At 44.4% G+C, this 25,303-nt stretch overlaps 1 protein-coding gene across 1 annotated transcript in view; it reads right to left on the reverse strand.

Moving 5' to 3' along the window:
* LOC125437511 (formin-2-like) overlaps positions 1–25,303 on the reverse strand; it is an 85,478-nt gene that overhangs the window by 40,263 nt on the left and 19,912 nt on the right. Inside the window, 1 exon segment of the mRNA XM_048505106.1 lies at positions 9,915–10,007. Within this exon segment, the coding sequence (XP_048361063.1) occupies positions 9,915–10,007 (93 nt within the window).

Here is a 25,303-nt window from a genome sequence, read left to right on the forward strand (position 1 = left end):
TCAAGTCAGAAAATATAATTTGCACTCTTGTTGCAATCCAGGATTCCTAGAAGACCCATCCATTTGGAGACCAAGTATAAAAGCAGTTGTAAATAATTACCTCATAGCGTGCATGGAGAAAAGGAAAAGGGAGCAGGAATTCTCCAAGCGAGTCTGGAACATATTCCAGATTCAACCTTTGTTTGTTGCTATGTTTGAACATGCCACCAAAAAACAAAAACCCCAGGATAGATCAACCTTTCTTTTACTCATATCCAAATCTTGTATTTACTTATGGCATTGGCCCCACCTTAACAACTAGAACCATTTTATCTATGCAAACACATGATGGCATCAAATTCTTTTGATGCCCCTCCCGCTCTCTTGCATGCCACCTATTACTCCCTCCCCTCCCTCCATCCCCTTGCATGCCACCCCTTCCCTCCCTCTCTCCTCTTCCCTTGCATGTCACCCCTCCCCTCCCTCCATAGGGTGGGTGGGCCATGTCCAGATGCCAGGGCCCCTCCCCCTCCCTTGCATGCCACCCCTCCGTCCCTTCCCTTGCATGTCCTTTCCCTCTCCTCCCTCCTACCACCAGGTAGGGGCCAGGACAGAGCCAGCCCTGGCCCTAGTCGAGGCCAGCCGGATAGTTTTTGGGCCAAGGATCACCTGTAGGTTCTCCTGCGTGGAGCAGAGGGACCTAATTGGGCAATGTGGGGAAAGGCGCCCCCCTTCTTAAAAGGGGAAGCAGGAGAATGAAGATTTTGGTTGAGCTTTAGTTCTGGATCCTGGTTGGATCCAATGAACCATAAATGGAGTGAGTTCACTGAGCAAATCTCAGGCCAACTCTGCATAGGCCAATAAACACGTGTTTAGAATGGTTAAAAAACACATTTTTTGGGGGGGGGGACTTCATACAGATCCTGCCCCTAAAACGAGTGTGCCCCGTGTTATTTTCCCCAAATTGGTTTTTTTAGAATTGTGCTATTAGCGAGTCTTTTTAAAAAATTCCCGGTTGCAGCCCCTTGTGAGTGAATGGCCAGGCAGGAGGTGCTTTATTCACCTCCATTGTCCTTTTTTGTTTAAATTTCAAAGCTTACATCTGCGTAATCATAAAGATGCAGATGTTTGTATCATGAGACGTCAGCATGGCTGTGGGGTTCATTTGTACATGCCTGCGTAGTTACACATTGGTGGGCAGTAAATTTTTTTAAAGACACGTTTCCATGTGAAGGTGCTAACGCAATCCGCATTGTTTCCGTGGGCTCCAATTGCAGCCTGCATGCTTGCATGTGAATGCAAAAACAGGAAAATGGGTTACTTTATCCCGACTGCAACCCACTATACATTTGCTTTGTGGAAGGGGCCTCTGTCTTCCCTCTACTGCCATTTGAACCTTCTGAAATGCTGTTTCTGAGAGCCAAACTAGATGATACCAAGATCCAAGGCCTGCCCAGAGATGAGATGCTATTATAGAATGCTTTTTTAATAGCTCTTTACAAGAATGGTGACAACAGGTAAAATGTAATATGAGCTTTTAAAACATTTAAATTTATTTTAGGTTAGCAGATGTGAGCCCACTAAATTCCTATTAGAGACATCATAGTTTAACTCTGTATGAAGCAAAGTTATAAATGTTAATTCTGTGTTACAGAATTCTGAAAAAAAATGATGGTAAATGGAATGAGTGCAGAGGAGAGTGATGAGGATGATCAGCAGCCTGGAGAGCAAGCCCTATGAGGAACCTCTGAGGGACTTGGGAATGTTTAGTCTGGGGAAGAGGAGATTGAGGAGAGACATGATTGCTCTCTTTAAATATCTGAAGAACTGTCAATTAGATGAGGGCAAGGAGTTGTTCCTGTTGGAAGGAGAGGAGAGGACTTACAAGAATAGGTTTAAATTACTGGCAGAAAGGTTCCGAGTAAATATTAGGAAAACAAATTTAAAGTAAGAGTTGTGCAAGAATGGAATTTGCTACCAAGGGAGGTGGTAAACTCTTCACTGTAATGTTGTGGGTTTTCCAGGCTGTGTGGCCGTGTTCTGGTAGACCTTGTTCCTAACATTTCACCTGCTTCTTCAGAGGTGTATCACAGAGAGAAGTCTGTTATATACTGTGTCCAGCCTTCGACAATACATCTTCACTGGAAGTCTTTAAGCAGCAGCTGGTCAAACACTTGTCTGAGATGCTCTAGGCTCATTCTGCATTGAACAGGGTGTTGTACTAGATGGCCTGGCCCCTTCCAACTCTAGGATTCTACGAAACTCCCCCCCCCCCGCCCCCAGGCCTGCAAATAATTGGTTGGACACTATGATCCATCAGCAAAACAGACTGATCGTCACAGATCTATTTGGCATTACTGTCCCAAGAGTCATCCTTTCTGATACTGGGAACATTAACTCTTGTTAATGACAATAGCCATGTAAACTGGGAAAATGCAGTGAAAAAGTGGCGAGAAGAGGAAATTAACTTCATCCATTCCATAGTTGTGGATGCCCATTTCAGACCTATGTGGCTATTAGACCACATAGGTCTCTCATCTCTGGGAGCATGAAAAGAACTACCGAGGGAAGGGAAACGTGTCAAAGTTATACAACCATCGGCTTATTTCTTTGATGGACTGCATGATTCCACCCATCATAAGGTTTAAGCATTTGTCATAATTCTCTCTCTGAGTACTTTAAATCTGTGGCTAAAAAATCTAAACTAGATCAGAGGATTATAAAATTTGTCTGCATTATAAAAGTCAGTCAGTCATAAGAATCACATATGCTGTTCTGAACTCCTTGGAAGAAGGGGAAGATTAAAATGGGACAGACAGGAAAATGCTATCAATGGTAATTAATCTATGACAGCCATTTACATATGCCAGTAATCATGAGGCAACAGGCAGCAAATAATACAGACTTTCAACCAATGTATATTTCCTCACGACACTAAAGACAGACAGGTTACTTACAGTGCAAGAACAAGTACAGTTACATACTCCTAAACCCACTGAAGTCAATGAACTTTGAATGGTGTAACACTGTTTAGAATCACCATTAATTAATAAATAATATGAGTAATATTATATTCACTGATAAAAGCAATAATGACAAACTGGTTGCTGAATAGCTCATAAACTGAATAGCTCATAAAAGCAGGGAAACTAATGCATCTGGTTGTACTCAGGACCAGAGGTGTAGCTGGGCCAAATTGTGCTCGGTGCACATTCTAATTCCCCCCAACTGCGGCGCCCCCCCTTCCCCGCTTCCCATACTTACCTTAGTTTCTTTCCTTTTTCAGAACTTTTTCAGGCTGCAAAAGGCCTATTCTCAATAAAAAACGGTCTGATGGGAACTATACTTCCCATGAGACCTTGTGAGCCCCAAGGCCTCAGGACGTTTTTACTGCAAACAGGCCTTTTGCAGCCTGAAAAAGTTATGAAAAAGGAAAGAAATTAAGGTAAGTGTGGGAAGTGGGGTGGGGGGTGCCACGGTAAGGCGCCGCAGGGTGTGTGGGAAAGGGGGAGGTGCCTGGGGGCGATTTTCCATGCCCCCCCAGGCATGCACCCGATGCATGGTGCACCCCCCTGTTCCCTTGTAGCTCCGCAGGACAACATATTTGAAATAACATTTGGAGAAGCAATAGTATAGTTTGTAAACTATGCTTCAGTACAAAATGTGTCTTTCTAACATAGCCAAATTTGAGCTAGTAAATGTTAATGTTATCTGAATTCTGTATCTTGTATAAGCCACTCAGGTATGCTAATATTTATTATATATATATTATATATAACTGGTTTTGATTAATCCATTTCTATGTTAGTTTAGGTTCTGAAATGTTCACACATACACACATTGAATATCATATAAAGGCAATTTCAAACTAGAGGGTAGAACTGATTTTAAAGGCAAAGGGGGAGAATTTTTAAACTCATAATTCAAAGTTCCATGTAATAATACTCTGTTTTTTCAATGTTAATTCAATTTGCACTTTAAACAATTGTTTCTTTCCCCTCATGCCAGTGTTTGTTAAACACATCCTTTACAGTTTCTCCCTTCAAAAAATTGTCAGGGAAAAAAACTTTGAATTTCCATGCTATAGGCTGTGCCATACTATTACAGCTTTCTACACCTACCAACATTACTGAAATTAGAAGGGTATAACTTTGCATAGGATTTCACTGATATATATTTTATTTCTATATTTTATAAATTCACATGAATTTAATCTGAAGTGTTGAAACACAAATTAGAGATTTTTTATACTATAGAAAATTGTTTTTAAAAGTCTCCTCAGCAGACTGTTAGAAATGGTGGGAAGTGTGCATATAAATGGAAAATCTGACACTAAATTGACAACAAACACCACAACTTCTTTGCAGATTGGTATTTTAAAACATGTGGAAGATGATGACAAAGGCAACCCCACCAGCAGAATGAAGAATTCTAGTTTTGCTGAGGATGATGAGACCAAATACTTTTTTATTAATATCTCTTGTAGTTAGCAGCACTACTGAAGATACATTTAAACATACTGACAACTTGTAAATTGTCCTGAACCTTGCAGTACATTATTTATTGCCTTAATTAAAATACAGGAAAATGAAATAATTCTAAAGTAAAATGGTGGCTATAGCCACAGCACCACCCTAGAGCTCCTGTTTTAGCTTTTTAAAAATTGATTTGGTGAAAACTCTAGGGAAAAAATATGCTGTTACAGTTATGACAGGTCTCAAAAATTTTCCCAGAGCAAATTGTTGGGGTTATGTCCTTTGCTGTGATCATGGCCTGACCGTTAATGGCTTTTATTACTATTTCAGGTCACTTTCTAGAATTGAGTAGACAAATTAGATTGTGCTGAAAGTGACATATTAGACTATTTTGCTTGGCACCCATGGCCAGATCTTTATCCTGGGATTGCCAGTTGTGCTGGGACCAGCAGTATGAGAGAGAACAACCCCCTCAACTTATTGTCTGCCACTTTTTGGAGCAGTGGTGTGAGAAAGTGTTTTAATAATGTAACCTTGTGTACTCACCAGAATAGTAACTCCAGAAATCATTGGAAACGCCATGGTCTCCACAGAATTTCTGGTAACTCCTTGATGTACCATAGAAATAACAAAGGGTGGTCTCTTGGTCACTTCTTGGCAGTGGTGTACCACTTATGGGAACATGGGTTATCCCATGTCCCCGGGCACATGGTGTTTCATCACGTGAGGGTGCCAAGTGTCCCCCTATGTGGCGAAACGCCGTGCTTCCGAGCTGCTCCCCTGGGGCTCCCTGCAGGTTGGCTTTTTGGCAGAGATAATCCTGTACATCAGGACAACCCTAATCTTTTTGATCATCCTTCACAGAATATGCACCAGGAACCACTGCAAGAGATGCCAGGAAGTCAGGCATGTTGTATAATGGTACAGAAAACTTTGTAAGTTTTTCCCCTGACAATTTTTTTTAAAGAGAGAAACTGTAGAGGATGTGTTCAACAAAGAAACACTGGCATTAGGAAAAAGAAGTTATAGGCAGCCTAATCCAAAGCGGGGAGGGGGAGAGCAGTTGCCAGGGACAGTGGTGTGGCGCTGCCTCCAAAAGGGGAATTGGTGGCATGGGCACTAGAGGGCAGGGAGAAAACACTTACCTCTCCCCAGGTAGCCCATTCTCCCAAACAACTTGTGCCATGCTTTTTGCATGTGTAAGTCTGTGCTGCTGGGAGAGGGCATTCCCAGGCTGAAAGTGTGCTACCTATGGCTTCAGTCAGTTAAGAAACTTGGAGAAATAGTCAAGGCAGTACAGATAATGTGTAGTTCCATCCACAGTTTCCCTTCTCCCTGTGCTACCAGAAGTGTTGATCAGCAGAAAAAAAATGCAAGCAATTTCATACATGGAGTCATTGAGGAGGATACTAAAAACTGTTTCCTCCAAAATGGTGATGCATGCAAAAGGATTTTTATACTTCCTGCACTGTCAACCAATCACATGTTGCATCTGCATGCCAGAAATGGATTTCTCTTGCAGCAGTGGCTGGATATTGACTGAGCATTAACATGGGGCAAATACCAACCCCATCTTAGAAACACCAATCCCATTTAAGAAACAATGAACAAAGAAGGGCCTGAGGTCTATTTGATCTATATGCTGTGTCGTGTGAGTCAGTGCCTGTGCTAGACACTTGGTACATGGAGGCTACAGACTGATGGCTGGATCAGATGCCATTCACCAAATCTGTGGGGCATTAGAAGTTCTGTGGATCTAACATGCTGGAAGCTCTTTCATTTTAAGATTTTTTTATAATCAGTTCTAGACGGAAATGGTGAATCTTATTTAAAAAGTTCAGAAAAGCAAACAACTCATCAGATAATTAGCTTGACTGGAACATGTAAATCTGTGGAATGTATACTAAAAGAATTACTTAGACAACTTTAATTTCAAGAAATTAAACTTCAGAAAATGTTTTAAAATTCCATTTTTCTTTCCCCAGAAGATACGCTATATAAACAGACAAATCCTCAAAAAGTGCCAAAAGGTGCCCTTCAGTTTTTCTAAACGATCTTTGTGCGCACAGTCAAGTTGGAATTACTCATCGATTATGTCTACGTAAACAACCAAAAGCCTTTAGAAAAAATACTGAGATCAAAAGCCTGTCAAATAGTAAGCTGGAAAGAGAAATCCTGTAGGAACTCTTCCAAGTCTGAGCTCAGACCAGGCAAATAAACACAAATATTTCAACATTAGTTTGGAACTTGACCAAATGGGTTTTCCCCTCTACGTCCTGCTTGCTGAGTTTTGACCTAAGTAAACAAGTGAAATACAAGGTTCCCAATCATCAGGGATTGCCAGCTACTGCTTAGGGAATTCCTGAAGACCTGAGGATGGTTCCTGGCAAGGGTGGAGTTTGAGGAGGGGATGGAGGATTAGTAAGGAAGTTAGAGGTCTACTATACATGGAAGGCTTACCTTGGGACTCTTCATTCTGCAGTGGGCTTGTAGTGAGGTCTCCTCGTGTTTCTCTGTTTCAACATGAGGAGGCAGCCCACTGTCTGCAGTGCAGTTTGTCTGCTGAAGTCCGCAGGCTCTCAGTTCTCTTAACTCTGCCCAACAAATCAGCCTTTAAGGCACAAATCTTTTCCCCACCCCTCTTGACTCTCTCTCTTCCTGCTGCTGCTGCCATGACAGGCAAAAGAGAGGCTTGTTTTAAAAGAAAGTGTGGTTGGAAATAAAGTTTTTAAAAGTGCTCTTGATCATCAACAAGGGTGGAAGAAGAGCAGGGGAGGTGAGGTAGAGTGAAAGAGACCCCGCTTGCACAATTTATTGGAAAAGTTCTCTCTGTTATTATTATGTTGAGATAAGCATTTAGAAAGGCATTAAGGAGCTGACAACATGAAAGGGGGGACAGGGGGAAAAGAAAGGATGGCAGGGTGAAGCTAGGTAGGCTATCTGCGGGTGGAGGGAAGAAGTCCACTGCAAAGCTGTGCTCACTGGCAAATCTGTCCCGCTCTGGCAGTGGAGCAAATTAAAGTCATGCTAGTGCTAGAAGTGGTCTTGCTTGCCACACAAAGAATGGAAAGTGAAAGCGGGGCTCTAGAAAATACGTTTGTATAAGAAATCTTGCTGTGATGAACATTCACCCCATCACGCAACGGAAACATTGTGAATAATTGGCTGTGCCTTCTAAAACAGCCATTTTCCCCAAATGAACTAATCTTTGTAGACTGGAAATAAGCTGTAGTTCTGGGAGATCTCCACCCTCCACTTATTAAGTATTTTCCTCATAATATTGGGATAAGAAAGACACTTACAAGGGACACGCAGTAAAGAGAAAAGAAGAGCTTAACTCTCCCCCACCCTTTAAATACCTTGTAGTGGGGAATGAATTCCCCTGGTTTTATTTTGATATTTTTGTCTGATTACTGGTCCATACATAATCCTTTTAATATATAGTTTAGAATTTCTGTACTCTTTGTAATGATGTACCATTTAGAATTCTCCTTTTGCTGTTTTGTCTAAAAATAAATTAATTCATTTAAAATATTTATATCCTGCTTTGTTTCCTTAGATCAGGATGGTTATGTATTTTATGCCACTATTCAGTGTGACATTTAAAATTCTTGCATGAATGCATGTCATACATCATTCCCTGAGGTTATATGTAGGCATGTACAAATCTCCATTTAAGTAAACATATCTAAAATACAATTTTGCATGCAGAAATCTGCTTCTGTTGCTCTGGCTGCACAAGTCCCACACCAGTTTGCATTTTGGTACTGTAACCAGTGAGAGGGAAAAGATTGTTATGTAAATATTAACTAAATAATCATTTTCAAGAGATGAACAGATTTAAAATGTGATCAGGTCTGTTTGGATGCATTGTGCCAGTGGGGGGGGGGGGGCAGCTCAAACTCAGCAGAGAAATTCAACAGTAGAGAATTTTGTGCGCACCTCTCAGTTATTGTTTTGCAGAAGCCATGTCTCTGAGTAAATCTTTGCTACTGAGTAAATCTTTGCTAGCAAGGTAGAATGTAAGGGTACAATTTAATTTGATTTTTCTTTTGATTACAAGTGCTTTCCAAAATTCATGTTATCACAGAAAACATGGGGTTGGAACATACATATGCTGAGATAGTATACAGTCCCACCGTCAATGTAATGTTGTACAGAAGGCTGAAAAGTTCCGATTTTAACAACAGTCTCTGTATTATTTATTGGAGAGGGAAGGAATATGAGAATGAATATATCCCTCATAGGATTTATTTCCCTACAAAATATCCAGTGTGTTTTTACTTCTTTCTTATTTGATGTTTCTCTTCTGTTTTAAAGGTCAAACAGTACTTATTCATTTATTTCAAATATTTCTTTTATCTCAAAGTATAGTACCTGAATCAGAAAATAATCACATAAAAAGAGTATGAAGAAAAACACTGTAAAATTCATAGTCATGATTGCAGAGGACCGGAACTTATTCCACCACTGGACATAAAGCCTGAAGTACCCAGTAGAAATGAGCTGCAATCCACTTTTGTTTCTATGAGATTCAGTAGATTTTGTTTCTGAATCATGACTTTTCAAAAAAGCAATGTGAAAATGAAATAAACCAGATGTTCTCTACATGGCATATTTTTGAGTACTTTGAAAAGAATTACCATGTCTTTGGAGACAAGTCAAAGTACAACCCCAGCTTCCAGTTCTATGAAATTTTCAAGAAAAATAACTTAGCTTCCTACACAGAACGAAAATTCATCACTTGATGCTTAAAAACCAGTAACAACTGCATTTACTATCACTCAAAACAAAATACAGAAAACAGGTAAAGCTTATCCTAAATGAAAGAATGGTTCAGTTAAACTACACCTTGGCCATTTCTGCACGGCCCCCTCGCGCCCCCACGCCGGCAGGAGTTCTGTCGGCGTGGGGGCGGGAGCCTGCTCGCACGCAAGCGTGCGAGCAGGCAACGGGGAGGCCAGCAGAAGGCAGGGCGGCTCCGCACAGAGCCGCCTCTGCATCCTTTCCCGCCCCACTTACGGCGTCTTCAGCCGCCTGCGGGGCGTCGCCAGTCTCCGCCCATCGCTGCCCTCCGACCCCCGGAGGTCCCTGGAGGACAGTGTGGCCGCGACTCGTAGGCTTAATGCAGGAGGACGCCATAAGTGGGAGGGAGAGCTTCCGGGCGCCGGTTTGCACCGCCCGCAGGAAGACGATCTTCCCCAACAACAACCCTTTAAAGGGTTGTTGTTTAGGGCGGCTTGACGCTCTGGGGAGGGAAGAGGGCGTTAGTCACGCTGCCATGCTGCAGCAGCGGCGCTTCGTGGAACGGCGCCTGGGCTTTGGTGCCCCCAGGCCGTCGTGAAAGGGCCGTGCAGATACGGCCCTTGACTCCAAATAAAAAGGGACTTTATTCACAATGTTTAAACATTGCTCTTGGAGTCTTCTGATGATGCCTAAAAGAGTCAAATGATTAGTTACCTTGAGTAATGAATTTCTCCATGTTGTCTTTAAAAGGTTGGATGTGCTCTTCTAATGATAACTGGCAAACTTTGCCCGCTTCTGTCTCACAGGCTGAAATTGAAGCAACACATCAAATTAGAATGATACATTCATTGCAAGAAAGTTTTTCCTCCATCTCCTTACATTTATAGATGAATCCTATGAATTATTGGTTCCACAGGTTTTCAGGTATAGATGCAATCAAAACTGAAGAACACTGATGTCTGGTATGATCCAGTTAGGGTCACTTTATCATTGATAGCCAAGAACTACAGTTGTGCTATTGTGGCATATGCATGCTTTTTTCCCTTTTCTTTAAAAAAAGCTCTTATAAGGTTCAGAAATTATCACAAGATAGGCCCTGGTTGACTCTCAAATATGGCACTGTAAAATTTTGCATCTGACTCTGAATTCCTTCATGTTGCTGCAACAATGCAAAACAATGATTGAAACTAACACACAGTAAAATTTCATTATTTTACCTCCTTGTATCAAACAGAATATCATTGTATCTGTGTCAATAAAGGCCTTTTTTCTTTCTTTTTTGATAAAATACATGTTATGCGTGATTTTTTACAACCAAACTCCCAGCAATTATCTAGAAATACTACTAGAAACAATTATCTAGAGATGCTACTGTTTTAAAATGGTGCACATACTGCCAGTGGCATAATCATGGGGGACATGGAAGGGCTGGAGCTCTGGGTACTGCTTGCTGGGTCATATGGGGGGTTGCACTGGTGACCTGTGCCCTCCATGGGGAGTTTGGGAGCAAGGACACAGTTGACCATGGAGCTGGGCAGTGTAGACTTGCCTCAGACGGACTACATGTGGAATTCGGAGCAGGGCGAGCCTATTTGATGCTGAGCTCAGCTTGCCCAGCTCCAGCTTTAAACTGCAGGCTTTGACCCTGCAAGTTAAAGTTCAACCCAAGCCATGCTGAGCCCTGCATGGAACTGAGCAGCTGGGCTGATCAGCTCCAATTTTACACTGTTGCCCCCCCCCCCAGTCCACCTTGAGCTTGGGGTAAAGCCAACAGAATAAAATTCCCTGCAAATTAAAACAAGAAACAATAACAACAAGAAGAAAACCATAGCAAGCAAAGAGAAAGTAAAGAAGGTTTCTCCATGTTTTGCTAGTTTTCTATTTGTTTCTACAACCTTAACATACTACTTTGTTCTCCTATATATGTAAACCTAAAGTAGGTAAACTGTCTACAGGAAGTCAAAACAACTTCTGCTAACAGTGCTGACTGTGCCAGTTAACAAATCTTTTCACATGGCAGTTCTTATCCTAATTCTTTGTATGCTGGAAAAGTCACTAACAAAGACCAGCAGAAGTGAGATATGGGCCTAGAAAGTTAGGAGGAGGATGATGAAGCATTGACAGTGCTAACCACTATAATTAAACACGTTTTGTCAAAACTATTACTCCTCAGAAACAGAGCAGAATCCATCGATTTAGTACATTTACCAAGATTACATAGTTCAATAATTATTAATTTTGACTTAATTTATTTGAATATGAATGCAAGCAAAGTACTCACAAAGAAAAGAACTACAGAACATTATTTATTGTTGTTGTTGTTGTTGTAGATTTCAAAGCTGCCAGATCTTTAGCTGATTGATGGCCTTTCATTACAATTCGAGCCTCACCCAGAGGCCTAGGAGGTTGTAATGTATCGACGTAGTATTCGTGCAGATCCCAGCAGGGCAGCCTTCTGAATTTGACAGATGTTAATTTTGTCCATTCAAAGATGTTTCAAGTGCTGCCCTAGTGTTTTCGGAATGGTGCCCAGCATGCCGATTACCACTGGGACAACCTCAGCTGGTTTGTGCCATAGATGCTGAAGCTCGATTTTCAAATAGTGGCATCTAGTGAGCTTCTCATGTCCTTTTTCAATGACCCTGCTGATGATGGTCACTTTCTTGTCCTCGATCACGGTGATGTCTGGTGTATTGTATTTCAACACTTTGTCCATTTGGATTCAAAAGTCCCACAGGATCTTGACCTTCTCATTTTCCATTACTTTCTCTGGACAATGCTCCCACCAGTTCTTAGCTGTTCTTATGTTGTAATTCTTGCATAAATTCCAGTGGATCATCTTGGCCACTGAGTTGTGCCTCTGTTTGTACTCAGTCTGGGCAATCTTTTTGCAGCAGCTGAGGACATGATCTACAATTTCATCAGCTTCTTTGCACAATCAGCATGTTGCATCATCGGAGGATTTTTCAATTCTGGCCTTGATTGAATTTGTTCTAATGGCTTGCTCTTGAGTGGCTAAAATCAGGGATTCAATTTCCTTTTTCAGACTCCCAGTTGTTAGCCACAGCCAGGTACTTTTGTTGTCCACCTTGTCCTTGATCTTCTCCAGGAATTGGCCATGTAGAGTTTTGTTGTGCCAGCTTTCAGTCCTCATTTTAATCACATTTTTTTCTGTATTCTTGTTTGGTTTTCTTGGTCTTCAGCAAATGTCTGTTCTTTACTTCAATCAATGCCTGTTCTTAACTTTCGTTCACATAATCGGTCAGCGCTGCTATTATTATTATTATTATTATTATTATTATTATTATTATTATTATTATTATTATTATTATTATTATTATTATTATTATTATTTTATTGATACATAAGAACATGTTATCAGTTGTTGACCAGACCAAAGTTCATCTGTTCAGCCGTGCCGCAGAGTGGTTTCACCAGTTTTTGAGTTTCACATAGATCCAGGCCTTCGCGTTAAAGAAACATCACTGGAGGCATTTGCAATCTCATCAGTGAGGATCAAGATTGGTAGCCATGAATGATTCTCCTCCGACCAGTTTAAAGCTATCCAGTTATAATCATCGTGGAAAGCGTTCCAAACACACGCTGCGCGAAGAAATGTTTCCTTTATTGTTCTAATTCCAGCATTATCGGATGCCCTCTAGTATTGTGAGCAAAAATTTCTCTCTGTCAACATTACCCCATTATTGTAGACTTCTCACCATATCTCTTTTCACGCCTCCGGGGCTCCAACAACGCCAGAAGTTCTTCAGGAAGGTGTTCTGAAACCGGTTCCAGTTGCTCTTTCAGCATCTCCTCAATATCTTTTGATGCGTCATCAGAACTGGACAGTACTTTCTGGCACGCACCACTGCTTTATAGCATGAGCCTGCAGCGAGTTATCGATTCCCTTTTCTAATGATCCTCAGCATAGAAAGCCTGCTCATACAGCTGTCATGCATTGAGCGATCTTCATGGGGACTGAGTCAATCACACGCCCAAACTTTTCTGGTCTCAGATCGATACACTGACCCCTTTCACAAGGTATGTGTTTGTTTGCGTATCACTTCATTTTGTTATTATTGAACTGCATTTGCCATTTGAGTTTCACTAATGTTCGCCGCCATCTTCAGGGTTCTCACACCTATAATTTGAACATTCAGTCTTTGAGCCTCTCTACTTTGTGTCATTTATGAATAGCAGTTAATTCGGTCCAAACGATCCTTGGGACACCACTTCTATTCTCTCAATTGTGAGAACTTCCCATTTACACCCACCCTTTGTTTCCTGTTCCTCAACCAGTTTTTAATCCATAGGAGGACTTCCCCTCTTATTCTTTCATTGCTGAGTTTTCTCAACAGTCTCTGGTGAGGAACTTACTGGAAGATGGCCAATGTCACACCAATCTTTAAGAAAGGATCTAGGGGGGACCCGGGAAATTACAGGCCAGTCAGTTTGACATCTGTTCCTGGTAAATTAGTAGAATCTATCATTAAAGATAAAATTATAAAACATGTAGAAAAGCAAGACCTGCTGAGAAAGAGTCAGCATGGCTTTTGCAGAGGCAAATCCTGTCTTACAAACTTACTAGAGTTATTTGAGGGTGTAAACAGGCATGTGGACAGGGGTGAACTGGTGGACATTGTCTACTTGGATTTCCAAAAGGCTTTTGACAAAGTTCCTCACCAGAGACTGTTGAGAAAACTCAGCAATGAAGGAATAAGAGGGGAAGTCCTCCTATGGATTAAAAACTGGTTGAGAAACAGGAAACAAAGAGGGTGTAAATGGGAAGTTCTCACAATGGAGAGATGTCGGGAGTGGTGTCCTCCAAGGATCCGTTTTGGGACCAGTGCTCTTTAACCTATTCATAAATGACCTGGAAGTAGGGGTGGGTAGCGTGGTGGCCAAGTTTGCAGATGATACCAAATTATGTAGGAGTGGTAAGAACCACAAAGGGATTATGGAGAGCTCCAAGCGACCTTTGATAAATTAGGTGGGTGGGCTCAGAAATGGCAATGCAGTTCAATGTTGCAAAATGTAAAGTGATGCACATAGGGGCAAAATCCAAACTTCACATTATCGCTACAGGGTCAGTGCCATCAGCCACCGACCAGGCAAGCGATTTACGCGACTTAGTTGATAGTCCCATGGGAATGTCAACTCAATGCATGGCAGCTGTAAAAAAGGCAAACTCTATGCTGGGGATCATTAGAAAAAGGAATTGATAATAAAACTGCAAAGATTGGTTTCTGCCCTTATATAAAGCAGGAAGCGACCGCGACTTGGAGTACTGTATCTAGTTCTGTCGCTGCATCTCAAAAAAAAAGGATATTGAGGAGATAGAAAAAGTGCAGAGAAGGGCAGTCAGGATGATTGAGGGACTGGAGCACCTTCCTAAGGAGGAGAGCTGCAGCTGGGGACTCCTTTAGTTTGGAGAGGAAGCGCTGAGGGGATATGATTGAAGTCTACAAAATTATGCATGGGGTAGAAAATGTTGACAGAGAGAAATTTCTCTCTTTCTCACAATACTAGAACCAGGGGGCATTCACTGAAAATGCTGGGGGGAAGAATTAGGACTAATAAAAGGAAACACTTCTTCACGCAACGTGTGATTGGTGTTTGGAATACGCTGCCACAGGAGGTGGTGATGGCCACTAACCTGGATAGCTTTAAAAGGGGCTTGGACAGATTTATGGAGGAGAAGTTGATTCATGGCTACCAATCTTGATCCTCCTTGATCTGAGATTGCAAATGCCTTAACAGACCAGGTGATCGGGAGCAACAGCCGCAGAAGGCCATTGCGTTCACATCCTACATGTGAGCTCCCAAAGGCACCTGGTGGGCCACTGCGAGTAGCAGAGAGCTGGACTAGATGGACTTTGGTCTAATCCAGCTGACTTGTTCTTATGTTCTTATGAAGACAGATGCAAAGAATTCATTCAGCTTCTCTGCAATCTCCCTGCCATCTTTTAGCACACCCTTTGCTCCTTTGTCATCTAACGGGCCTACCGCTTCCCTTGCTGGCTTCCTGCTTTTGATGTACTTGAAAAACTGTTTGTTGCTGGTCTTGATGTTCGCAGCCATGCCTCATAATCCTTTTTTGCCTCCCTTACAGCTAACTTGCTTCTCTTTTGCCACCATTTGTGTTCCCTCTCATATTCTTCATCAGTCAAACTGGACTTCCATTTTCTAAAAGACATTTTCTTTTTTCTGATAATTTCCTCAACCTCTCTTGTTAACCATGGTGGCTTTCTTTTGGACTGGGTGCTGCCTTTTCTAACCTGTGGAATACATTCCAGCTGAGCTTTTACAAAAACAGTAATATACAGCAAACAAGATCAATATGCTGGATTTTGTATTAAATCACACATTGGACACTTCCCAAGCATCTAGGACTGTGTGATGTATCGATGAATAATGGGTGCAGAGCTGAGTAGGGTGGCCTTTTGCAGCTGACATATGGTGATTTTGTCAGCACCAATTGTTTTTAAGTGCTGTCCAATGTCTTTAGGCACTGCACCCAGTGTGCTGATCACCACTGGGACCATCTTTACTGGCTTGTGCCAGAGTTTTTATAGTTGAATCTTTAAATCCTCGTATCGTGTAACTTTTTCCAGTTGCTTCTCATCAATTCTACTGTCACCTAGTATTGCAACATCAGATATCCACACTTCCTTTTTTTCCACAATTGTGAGGTCAGGAGTATTGTGATCCAAAACTTTGTCAGTCTGAATTCGGAAATCCCAGAGTAGTTTTACGTGTTCATTTTCAGTGACCTTTTCAGGTTTGTGATTCCACCAGTTCTTTGTCTCAAACAGATTATGGTTGTGGCACAAGTTCCAGTGAGTCGTTGTTTTTGTTGCTGCTGCTGCTGAGAGGGGAAATATATCCCCCAAACAATTTTATTACATACAAGAATAAATACAGTACCATGTGGCAACTTAGTTACATACTAGACCCAGAAAACCCGATGGAATATTATAACTTCTTTACACTCAGTGCCTGAAAGACATTAAAGGACCTGAGCCCAACTGAATCTTTAACCCTTTAGCTCTTCTCTTTCACTCTCAGGTTCCAGCTTTCAATTGTTAAAATCTCAACTGACTCCTGCTTCCAAGGCCTCACTCCTTCTGGCTGGTACTGAGCACTACTCTCATTGGTCCTGTGTTGCTGGAGCAATTTCCTCTTCTCTACAGGTCACAGAGCTTTTCCAAACCATGCCAAAAAGAATGGTGAATTCTACCAATTCTTCCACCTTGCTGCAGTTCCTATGCCTCATTCATCTTAAGCATCCATGCAATCCTGGTAAAACACTTTAACTAGTGAAGCTGGTCACATAAGAACAATCAAAGAACAATTTTTAAACAAAGACTTCTGAAAACATTTCAGAGATATGCTTAAGAGAAGAGTGAGATCAGGGCCATTAAAGTGAAATCAAATCTATGTAGAATTTTTAGTTGGAATGAATAGTTGCAGTTCATTGGTATCAGTGGAACACACATTTAGAGAATGTGAGCTGGCCCATACCCAATGTTGATTACTCAACAATTTATTTTTTAAAAGTTAACCAAGATTTACTGCCTCTTAAACTTAAAACAAAAAACAAATAAATGCCATATCTGGCTTGTGTGGGCAGCCTTTAAAAACATACACACATATGCAAATCAAATCACACAAACTGTGTTTCTAAACTTCATGGAATCTACTTGGCTACATTAATCTTCTGAGGCTCAGTTCTTATATGACCTTGGCTTGTAAACTTGCTTAACAACATTACTACATGAATTCTATTGACTTCAATGAAACCATTCATGGTCACAAAGTTAAAAATACATTTAGTTTTAACAGGCTCAAAGCCTAAATAAACCAGTGTTTGGCCAATTTCACAGCAAGTGCAAGAACTGTGGTGCAGCAATTTCTTTTGATAGCCTCAGACTTTAGTTGTCTTGTCAGGCAAAAGAAAAAGAAATGTTTTATATGCCTATTTTTTATCCTTACCACAACAATGAAAAAAATAAAGAGCATGCACCAAACAAAGCAGGATATTTTCAACTGGAAGCACAGGGAACACGATTGCTGGTTTCAGATTTAAAATCTGTGAGAGAACTAGTGAAGGTCACTTTTTAATTCTCTTTCAAATGCTCAAGGTCTGGCAATTTCACAAAGCTTTTATACTCAGGAGTACACAAGTATAACAAGTCAGAACCCCTACACTTCAAGAAGTTTCCACATTTGTTAGGGCTGTTACCTTCCCTCTAGAACAATCAAATTATTTGGGATAGGATCTAAAGTCTCACATGTGGTATAGTCCTTATACATGGAGTTTCTCTAGCTCTTTCCCATGAAAAGAGGCATACACATCCTCTAGGCCTGGCAATCTCCAGGTAGTGGTGGGAGATCTCCTGCTATTACAGGTGATCTCCTGGTGACAGAAATCAATTTCCCTATTTTAAAAAAATGGGTGCTTTGGAAGGTAGACTTCGTGGTACTATATTCCATTAACGTCTTTCCGCTCCCCAAACCCCACCTCCTCATGTTTCACCCCTAAAATCTCCAGTTATTTCCCCAATCATTACCTGGCCACCCTAACATCCTCCCACCAGACAAGAAACAAGGTAATATCACATAACACATGAGAAGCAACAACCAGAAGGGGGGGGGGGGAGTCAACCCCACCCTACACAGAGAGACAATGTTTTACACAGGTACAAAAGTCTACCTGAATCTGAGCCTTGAACTCTAAGATTGGATTACTTACACCTCAGGATGTTCTCCTGCTACTTCATTACATTCAGCGAACTTACTGAATTGTTCTAAAACGATATCTCCCACTTCAGCAAAAAGCTCTAAGAAGTTTAAAAAATAACTCTTTAAAATAATAATAAACACACACAGATAATTAACGATATATTATTTAAGCATAAGCATAAGCATTTTTATTGTCATTGTGCACGCACAACAAAATTTATAGCAGCATTCCTCGATGCACACAATTTCAGACTCATACATCATCCTCACTTTCCCCTTCCTCCACCCATCCCTACACAGCCCCAAACACATCAACACGAAGCTGCGGAGTTTAGCATAGCCACAGCTCTAGAGTAGAAGCTGTCTCTAAGCCTCTTTGTCCTAGTTTTGATAGACCTGTATCATCTGCCAGATGGTAACAGTTCAAAAAGAGAGTGTGCTTTCTCTGACACTTAAAATCTCTAATATATTTTATATTAATTTGCGCTGAGGGAAAAAACCAGCTGTTTTTCTATGTAGGGATGAGCTGCTGACCCAGCAGCGCCGTAAGTAGAGCGCTGGCACACCGGGCCCTTACGGTCTTCTGGTCGCGACCGCTTCCCCACTCCTCACCCCCCCGATGAGTCACTGGTCATGAACCACCTGGCTCACAACCACCGGCTGCCCTGGTGACAAGGACAATGGTCTTGCTCCCCAGGTGAGGATTAGGCCCAGACGCTGATGCTCCTCCTCACATCGTGAGCAGCCGCCAGGGTGAGATCATGCATCACATGATGATCTCTCAGTCTCCCGCTTCCGCCCCGGATTTCCTCGCTCTCTTCTACACGCCTCGCTTAGAATCATCATAATAAAAGGTGCCAGGAACCAGCACGCTGGAGAGTCGCTTAGGAACACGGGACACCAAGGCCTCCGCTGCTGGCGCTCTCCACACCAGATGTTATCACCGCTGCCTCGCCTGCTTCTGGCGCTTTCGACTCTCACGGTCACGACTACAAGCTGGTGCCAAAACCCGGAATCCTCGAACCTCCACTCTAAGCTTATCGTCAGCTTCGGGAAAGGTCATGGTACCGACGCTGGATCGGGCGATTCAGGGACACACCTTCTTCGTATCGCTCAACCGGGCTGGATCGGCGATCCAGGGACCCGGAAGTCCCAGGATTACCTCGCCCGACGAACACCGTAGTATGGGAGCTTGCAAAAGCAGGGCTTATGACAAGCACGTTAATCTAACTAAAAGCTGCGAATAAACGCAGGGTCTCCATAAGAGAGAGGGAGCTACAAATTGGTTGAGGAGATTGAAGCTCAATGTCCATGGTACCCGGAGGGGACATTGAATCTAAGGATTGGGGAAAAAACATCGGCGACTCTTCTACAGAGCCTCGGGTCGGCGTCACTGCTACTGACGGAGACAGTGTTGCGTCGCCATCAGCCTGCAGGTTCATGGCTCCCCTTTGCTGTAGATCGCCTCCTTTCGGTTCTTCCGCTTCAGTTTCAATCTCCTCGAATTTCTATCCTCTAAAATTGACGCCTGTCCTCCTTCTGCCCCCTTGCTCCCCTGCCTTCCTTCTGAAATTCTCCTTCCGCAGCTCGCCGCCCCTTGCTCCGCTTCTCATTTTCTGAAGCCATAGCATCTCATTACGCCATAATGGCATCGGCTGGTCTTCGAAAACCCCAGAACGCATTAGCCACGCACCTGCAAAAGGAAACTCTGACGGAAGACGGCGCCGATATCCTCGCCTATGCCCTGTTCACTTCACGGATACCGAGGGGAGGATGGCATTGTTCAGCTGGTTGTCGGTGCACCGCCTCTTTAGGCTATAACATCTCTCAATCGAAGCTCCGCAGCGGCGCGGAACGTAGGAGTCACCAGCCCCTATGTGAGAGGCATGCTGGAAGCAGTCACAAGGAATCACCTAATGGTTCCGATGACTGGAAGACCACCTTTCGCGATGCTTTTGAGCCCTGCACAATATGTGATCTGGGAAAGCGAAGTTCACAGCAATGTTTCGGGCTAGGAGTCACTTGTATGCTCTCTACACCAGCACTTTACGCTTCGATGCCTTCGCCAACCCTAACCATCAGATTGTTCTGCCAGAGGCCACCCTACGGTCGCCTTCTGAATGCTTCTTTACAAGGCGCATCAAGGTTTCCCAATGCCGCCAACCAACCTAAAGTTTCTCCGCTTATCCGGGCAAACCCCAAGAGCCCTACTGAATTTGTGAACATGCTCCAGAGGCTCTCAAGAGGCAGGTAGATAGCTTAGGAGGCTCCAAACAAGCTCCCTCATGCCGCCAAGGAGAACGCCCACTGAGTGCGCCGTGAGAGCAATCACAGGCTCTAGGGGCAAAGATCCTGACTGGCCGACATGCTTAAGGCTTGCCAGGACATCGGATCCGCCGCCCACTGTTAGCCTCACGCAGCACTCTCCACTGCCAGGGGACAGCCCCAGGATGATTGCTTTAATTGCGCAGGTCAGGACACTTCCGGGAGGGTGGCAGGCACCCCGGGCGGGGCCTACAATCCCCATGGAGGGAGGGTCCTCCCCAAGAGACCTAAGGCCCCCCTGAGGCCGCCAAAACCCGGGACATGCCCCGGGTGCCAGAAAGGCTTCCACTGGAGAAGCTGCACTCGTCTGCCGGAAACTTCGCGCCCGGCATCTCCCTCAGCCCAGGACCAAGGAGGAGAGTACCAGAACAGGCCCAAACACCAAGACCCACACCCAAACCACCCTCTCGGCATCTCTCGCTTCACTGCACCCAGCCCATCTCCTTCAAATTCCCCACGAGGTCCTCGGCTTCCCAACCCAGTATGGTAAACCCCATCCCTACCGGGACCATTGGGCTGGTGCTGCTAAAGGCTCTGGATCCGCTGAACAGGATTGTTCATCGCCCCCGGAGTAATCGACTCCACGCACTAGGGACCCATCCATCTCTACAAGTTCACTGTAACATCCCGCAGGAGTTGCCCAGCGGAACCAGCGGCGCACAGCTGATCCTCCTGCCTCTACGCGCTGCTCCGCCATCGACGCAATGAAGGCCACGAGCCCCGCAGTCAGGGCGCAGCCAGTACCACCATCGCAGCGGTGGAAACACTCCATCGGAAGCCTCCCGCCTGCATCTGGAGCTCACCATGGAGGGGTATCTGTTCAAGGACCTGGGTGGACACCGGGCGCCTAATGTGACCGCTATCAGAGCAGCCAGTGGCTCGACCAGTGGCCAACCGGAGCCTGTCCGCATCTGGGGTGGGAAACAAACCGCCAGACGGAGCATCCGCCACGGTCCATAGCCTAGGGCTCGAAGCGCAGCTCACAGTCCGCCTCATCATTCTGACATCCATGTCAATCTCTGGGGAAGGGACCTCATGAGCCAAGTCAAAACGCATCTTCTAGTCTGGGATGGATAAACCCATCACACAGATTATTGATCCTAATTGTGCTCTTCTGGAACTCATTTTCAACTTCCGCAAGGAAACTATTTCCCCTTTTTTTCCCTTTCTCTTCCCTCTATCTTCTACTGCTAAGCGGGAGGCCACTGGCTGACTGGCCCTCCCTGGGTTAAAATCTGGGCCCGGCCCTGTACCGCAGCACTGCCAGGACAGGCCCCAGGTTAAAAAGGCTGCCATTATGCCCCTAATAACACCAAACCTGTTTAAGTTATATGCCTAGCTCTGCAACTTTACCAATACCACGCTCAAGGCCAGGGCGCGAGCCGAACCGCCTCATGAGCTACCGGGCGCAAGGGCATCTCCCCAAGATAATTTGATTACAAATTTTGCACCACTCCAGCCTTCCCATGCTAACCACCAAAGTCACGTAAGTGCAATCCCCACGCGAAGAAAAACCCTCCCCTGTGTGTAGAAATCCACCCCTATCGCTTAATCGGCTTTACCTCCTTGATGTACTACAATTCCCCTGCCTCCCAAAGTCCCTTTTGTAAGGTAAAATTAGGAATGCATACCCACAATTTCCCCAGGGTCCGCTTTGCCCTTCCTTCCTCGAGGTTCGACCTCGCTTTGACGCACTCCGGATGATGCTCTGAAGCCAACTTCCATCAGGATCGCTTCTACCTCTCTTCCCTTCCTGTCAAACAATCTAAAGAAAGAGGAGTGGGCGGCCCCAGACTGCATTAAAAGCAACCCTACAAGAGGGCTGCAAGATAAGCCTTCGTGATATAGTCGCTCTTTATATCAAAACACTAAATCCAACAAAATCCTGATTTTGACCTTCCCCGCCATCGGGCTCTCTGCCTTGGCAGGACCCGCCCCTTCCTATAACCTGGGGAAGGGGTGTGTTTTCAGTCCTTCTTCCTACAGATCTCCTAGATCCCGACCACATGACAGGCCAGCCCAAGTGGAATGGCGCCAGGAGGAAACAACCCCATCCCCGGAGATGGAACGCATCTCTCTGAGGATCCGCCCAGCGGCTCTCTAACGGAAACGCCACCGATGCCCAGACGGGTCCAAGGACCCGATGACCTGGGGAATGTCAGCAAACCGGCCAGCCCAGCTCAAGAGCTGCTGCACCAGCAAGGCCACCCCCGAGACGCCTCGGTGAACCTCTGTGCCAGCCTTCTTGCAATCACTGCTAACTCGGGCGGGCCACCATCCTTGTCTGCTCTGCTGCCTCCTGCCAGTGGCAGTCGGCCACCCCTGACGAGCTTTGACCAAACCAACATCTGAAGCAGTTTGCTGCCGCTGCCAACGCTTTCGGCCCTTCTGCCTGGGCCAGTACCTAGAGTCGGGAGCCCAAGCAAGCCCTGCCTGCTCCCCCCCCGCTTAAAGCTCCTGGAGACTTCCTTAGCGGAGTCTGGTTTAAGCCCCTTTATGAATGCTTCATCCATCAAGTACTCTATGAGCGCTGACTGGGGACTCACATTCAAACCTTCCTGCCGGGCGCTTCTCCCTTGTCACCAAGACTGTCGCCAATCACAAGTCCAATACTTTATACTGCATTGCCGGGCGCTGGGTAAAGACGAGAGACCTGACCCGCCCATTCACTGCCTCGCTAACTGGAACTGCATCACAAGACGGGAGGACATTCCCCGCGGTAATGAAATGTCTTGTTCCCCAAGGGTTGGTTCTGACTTGCGGGAGAGAACTTTCAACTACATCCCTGCTCGGGCTTTCTGCCGGGACTCTGTTGCCTTTAGCTGCCTCACTCATCGCCCTGCCTCAGGCTCCACCTCCTCGGGAGCCCGACGCTGCCGCCGCCTCCACTCTGCCCTCGACCCCTCTTGCTGGAGCGACGCTGCTGTCTCTCCGGCGGGAGTTCGCTCCTCGCTGACTTCTAGTGGGAGTCCCCGACTCGCTTCTATAACGCTTAAGACTACATTGGCCGCTGGCTCCAGCACTTGCTAAGTCCATCAACTCCACCTCCATTGCTCTGGATGCTCTGGCCTCCTCGAAAGCAGCAGGAACTTCATTGGCAACCCTAGATAATCGTGGTTGCTATTGATTATTTGTTGTTATTGCATCACCAAGGTTGTGAGAATGTACATGATATGTGTTGTTTTAATCTTTCTGATAATTCCCATTTGATTCATAAGGAAAGTGCGCGGAACTGCAAGATGTTGTATCTTAATCTGAAGTATGACGCTTTGCCCCACTGGTGGTCAGCCCTGGAGCTGGCTACCGGGGATGGTTATGCTATTGTACAGCTCTGCATTGGCTTTGATTGTGCCTCATCACGGATCTTGTTTCATTCAATGTATATCTAATATTGCCTGTAACATGTGTAAGAAACCCTCGACTCTTCTTTACATCGCAAATCCGTTCTAATGTTGCACAAGCAGCTCGCCAGCTTGGCTAAACGGGCGGAGGAGGCGAAGGCCCCCTTAAATCACTAACGATTCTCCGCCTCCTTCTAAATAAAAAAAGGAGGAGGATGAGCTGCTGACCCAGCAGCGCCAGTAGAGCTGGCACACCGGGCGCTCCTATCGTGTCTTCTGGTCGTGACCGCTTCCCCACCTCACCCCCCTCGCGAGTCACGCCGGTCATGAACCACCTGGCTCACAACCACCGGGCGTCCCAGACAAAGGGACAATGGTCTTGCCCCCAGGTGAGGATTAGGCCCAGACGCTGATGCTCCTCTCCGCACGTAGCAGCCAGGTGAGATCATGCATCACATGATGATCTCTCAGTCTCCCGCTCTCCCGCTCTCCCGGATTTCCCCCCGTTCCACCCTTCTACACGCCCCCGCTAGAATCATAATAAAAGGTGCCAGGAACCAGCACGCGGGAGAGTCGCTAGGAACACGGACACCCGCGCTCCCGCTGCTGGCGCTCTCCACCAGATGTTATCACAGCGTCTCGTCTCGTTCTTGCGCTGACCTCGCGGTCACGACTACATTTCTAACTGTATATCGTTATGGTTTTCCATATTCTATATTTTTATCAAATAGAATTCTGTTAAAATATATGGATGACAGGTCCTTCATGTACAGGACTGAAATAGCAACAGAATTTCACCAGCTTCCACAACTGTGGCTACACATGCCAATATGATTGTATAACTCATTGTCCATTATGCTTTGACACAGTGATCTTGCGAAGAAGGGTAGATATGTTTACATCGCTAATAAAAATAAATGGGTATCTACAGTGCATGCACCTGCTGAAGAGTGTAAGAGACTACTGATGAGAAAGGAAACTTCCAACTGGCAAATCTGGGTCAAATTTGAGAAATTCAGTTTGTGAATGCCCAAGATTGTTTGGAAATGTTGAGAAACATGAAGGAAGAAATGTTCCCTGAAAGTAAGATTCTATCTCATTTTACTAACACAGAGTCATATAGAGTGGTAACTTTAAAGACAGTCAATAATTTAATGAAGGAAATGAAACCAGGATTATCTGAATGGCACACTTTTCCATACAAAGAGAAAGACTTCTTAATTTTCTTATGTTTATTTTTTTGGCATTGTTAGAACTTACACTAAGGACTGTTGAGGCTTCAAAAGCTTCTACAGACAGCTTTTTGTTTGGAGTTTTGAGGATAGTAAAACATGACTCACAGATTGACTGAAATCCTGGCTTTATTTTACATATGGTTTAGGTTTAGGAATCTGCATGCAGCAATGTTTCAGTCAATTAACCCTTTGAGCAATATTTGCACAGGCTACTGAAGTATGTGTGGGCAGCACTGCTGATTTGCTGGCCACAAGGACATCTCAGAGGGCAGTCCTAAGAGGTGGTTAAGCTATAATTGTAGAAACTGATGAAGACGACTTGTGTAGTCTCATTGCCTTAAGCTGAATGACTCTGAAATATGAGAGGTGGGCTTCAACTGCTTTTCAGATAATAAACTTAGAGTACTTTTACGCATCATCTTTGCAGCTTCTGTCAAAGTGACATGGACTCAGCATG

Source organism: Sphaerodactylus townsendi, linkage group LG01, assembly GCF_021028975.2.
Source record: "Sphaerodactylus townsendi isolate TG3544 linkage group LG01, MPM_Stown_v2.3, whole genome shotgun sequence".
NCBI lineage: Eukaryota > Metazoa > Chordata > Lepidosauria > Squamata > Sphaerodactylidae > Sphaerodactylus > Sphaerodactylus townsendi.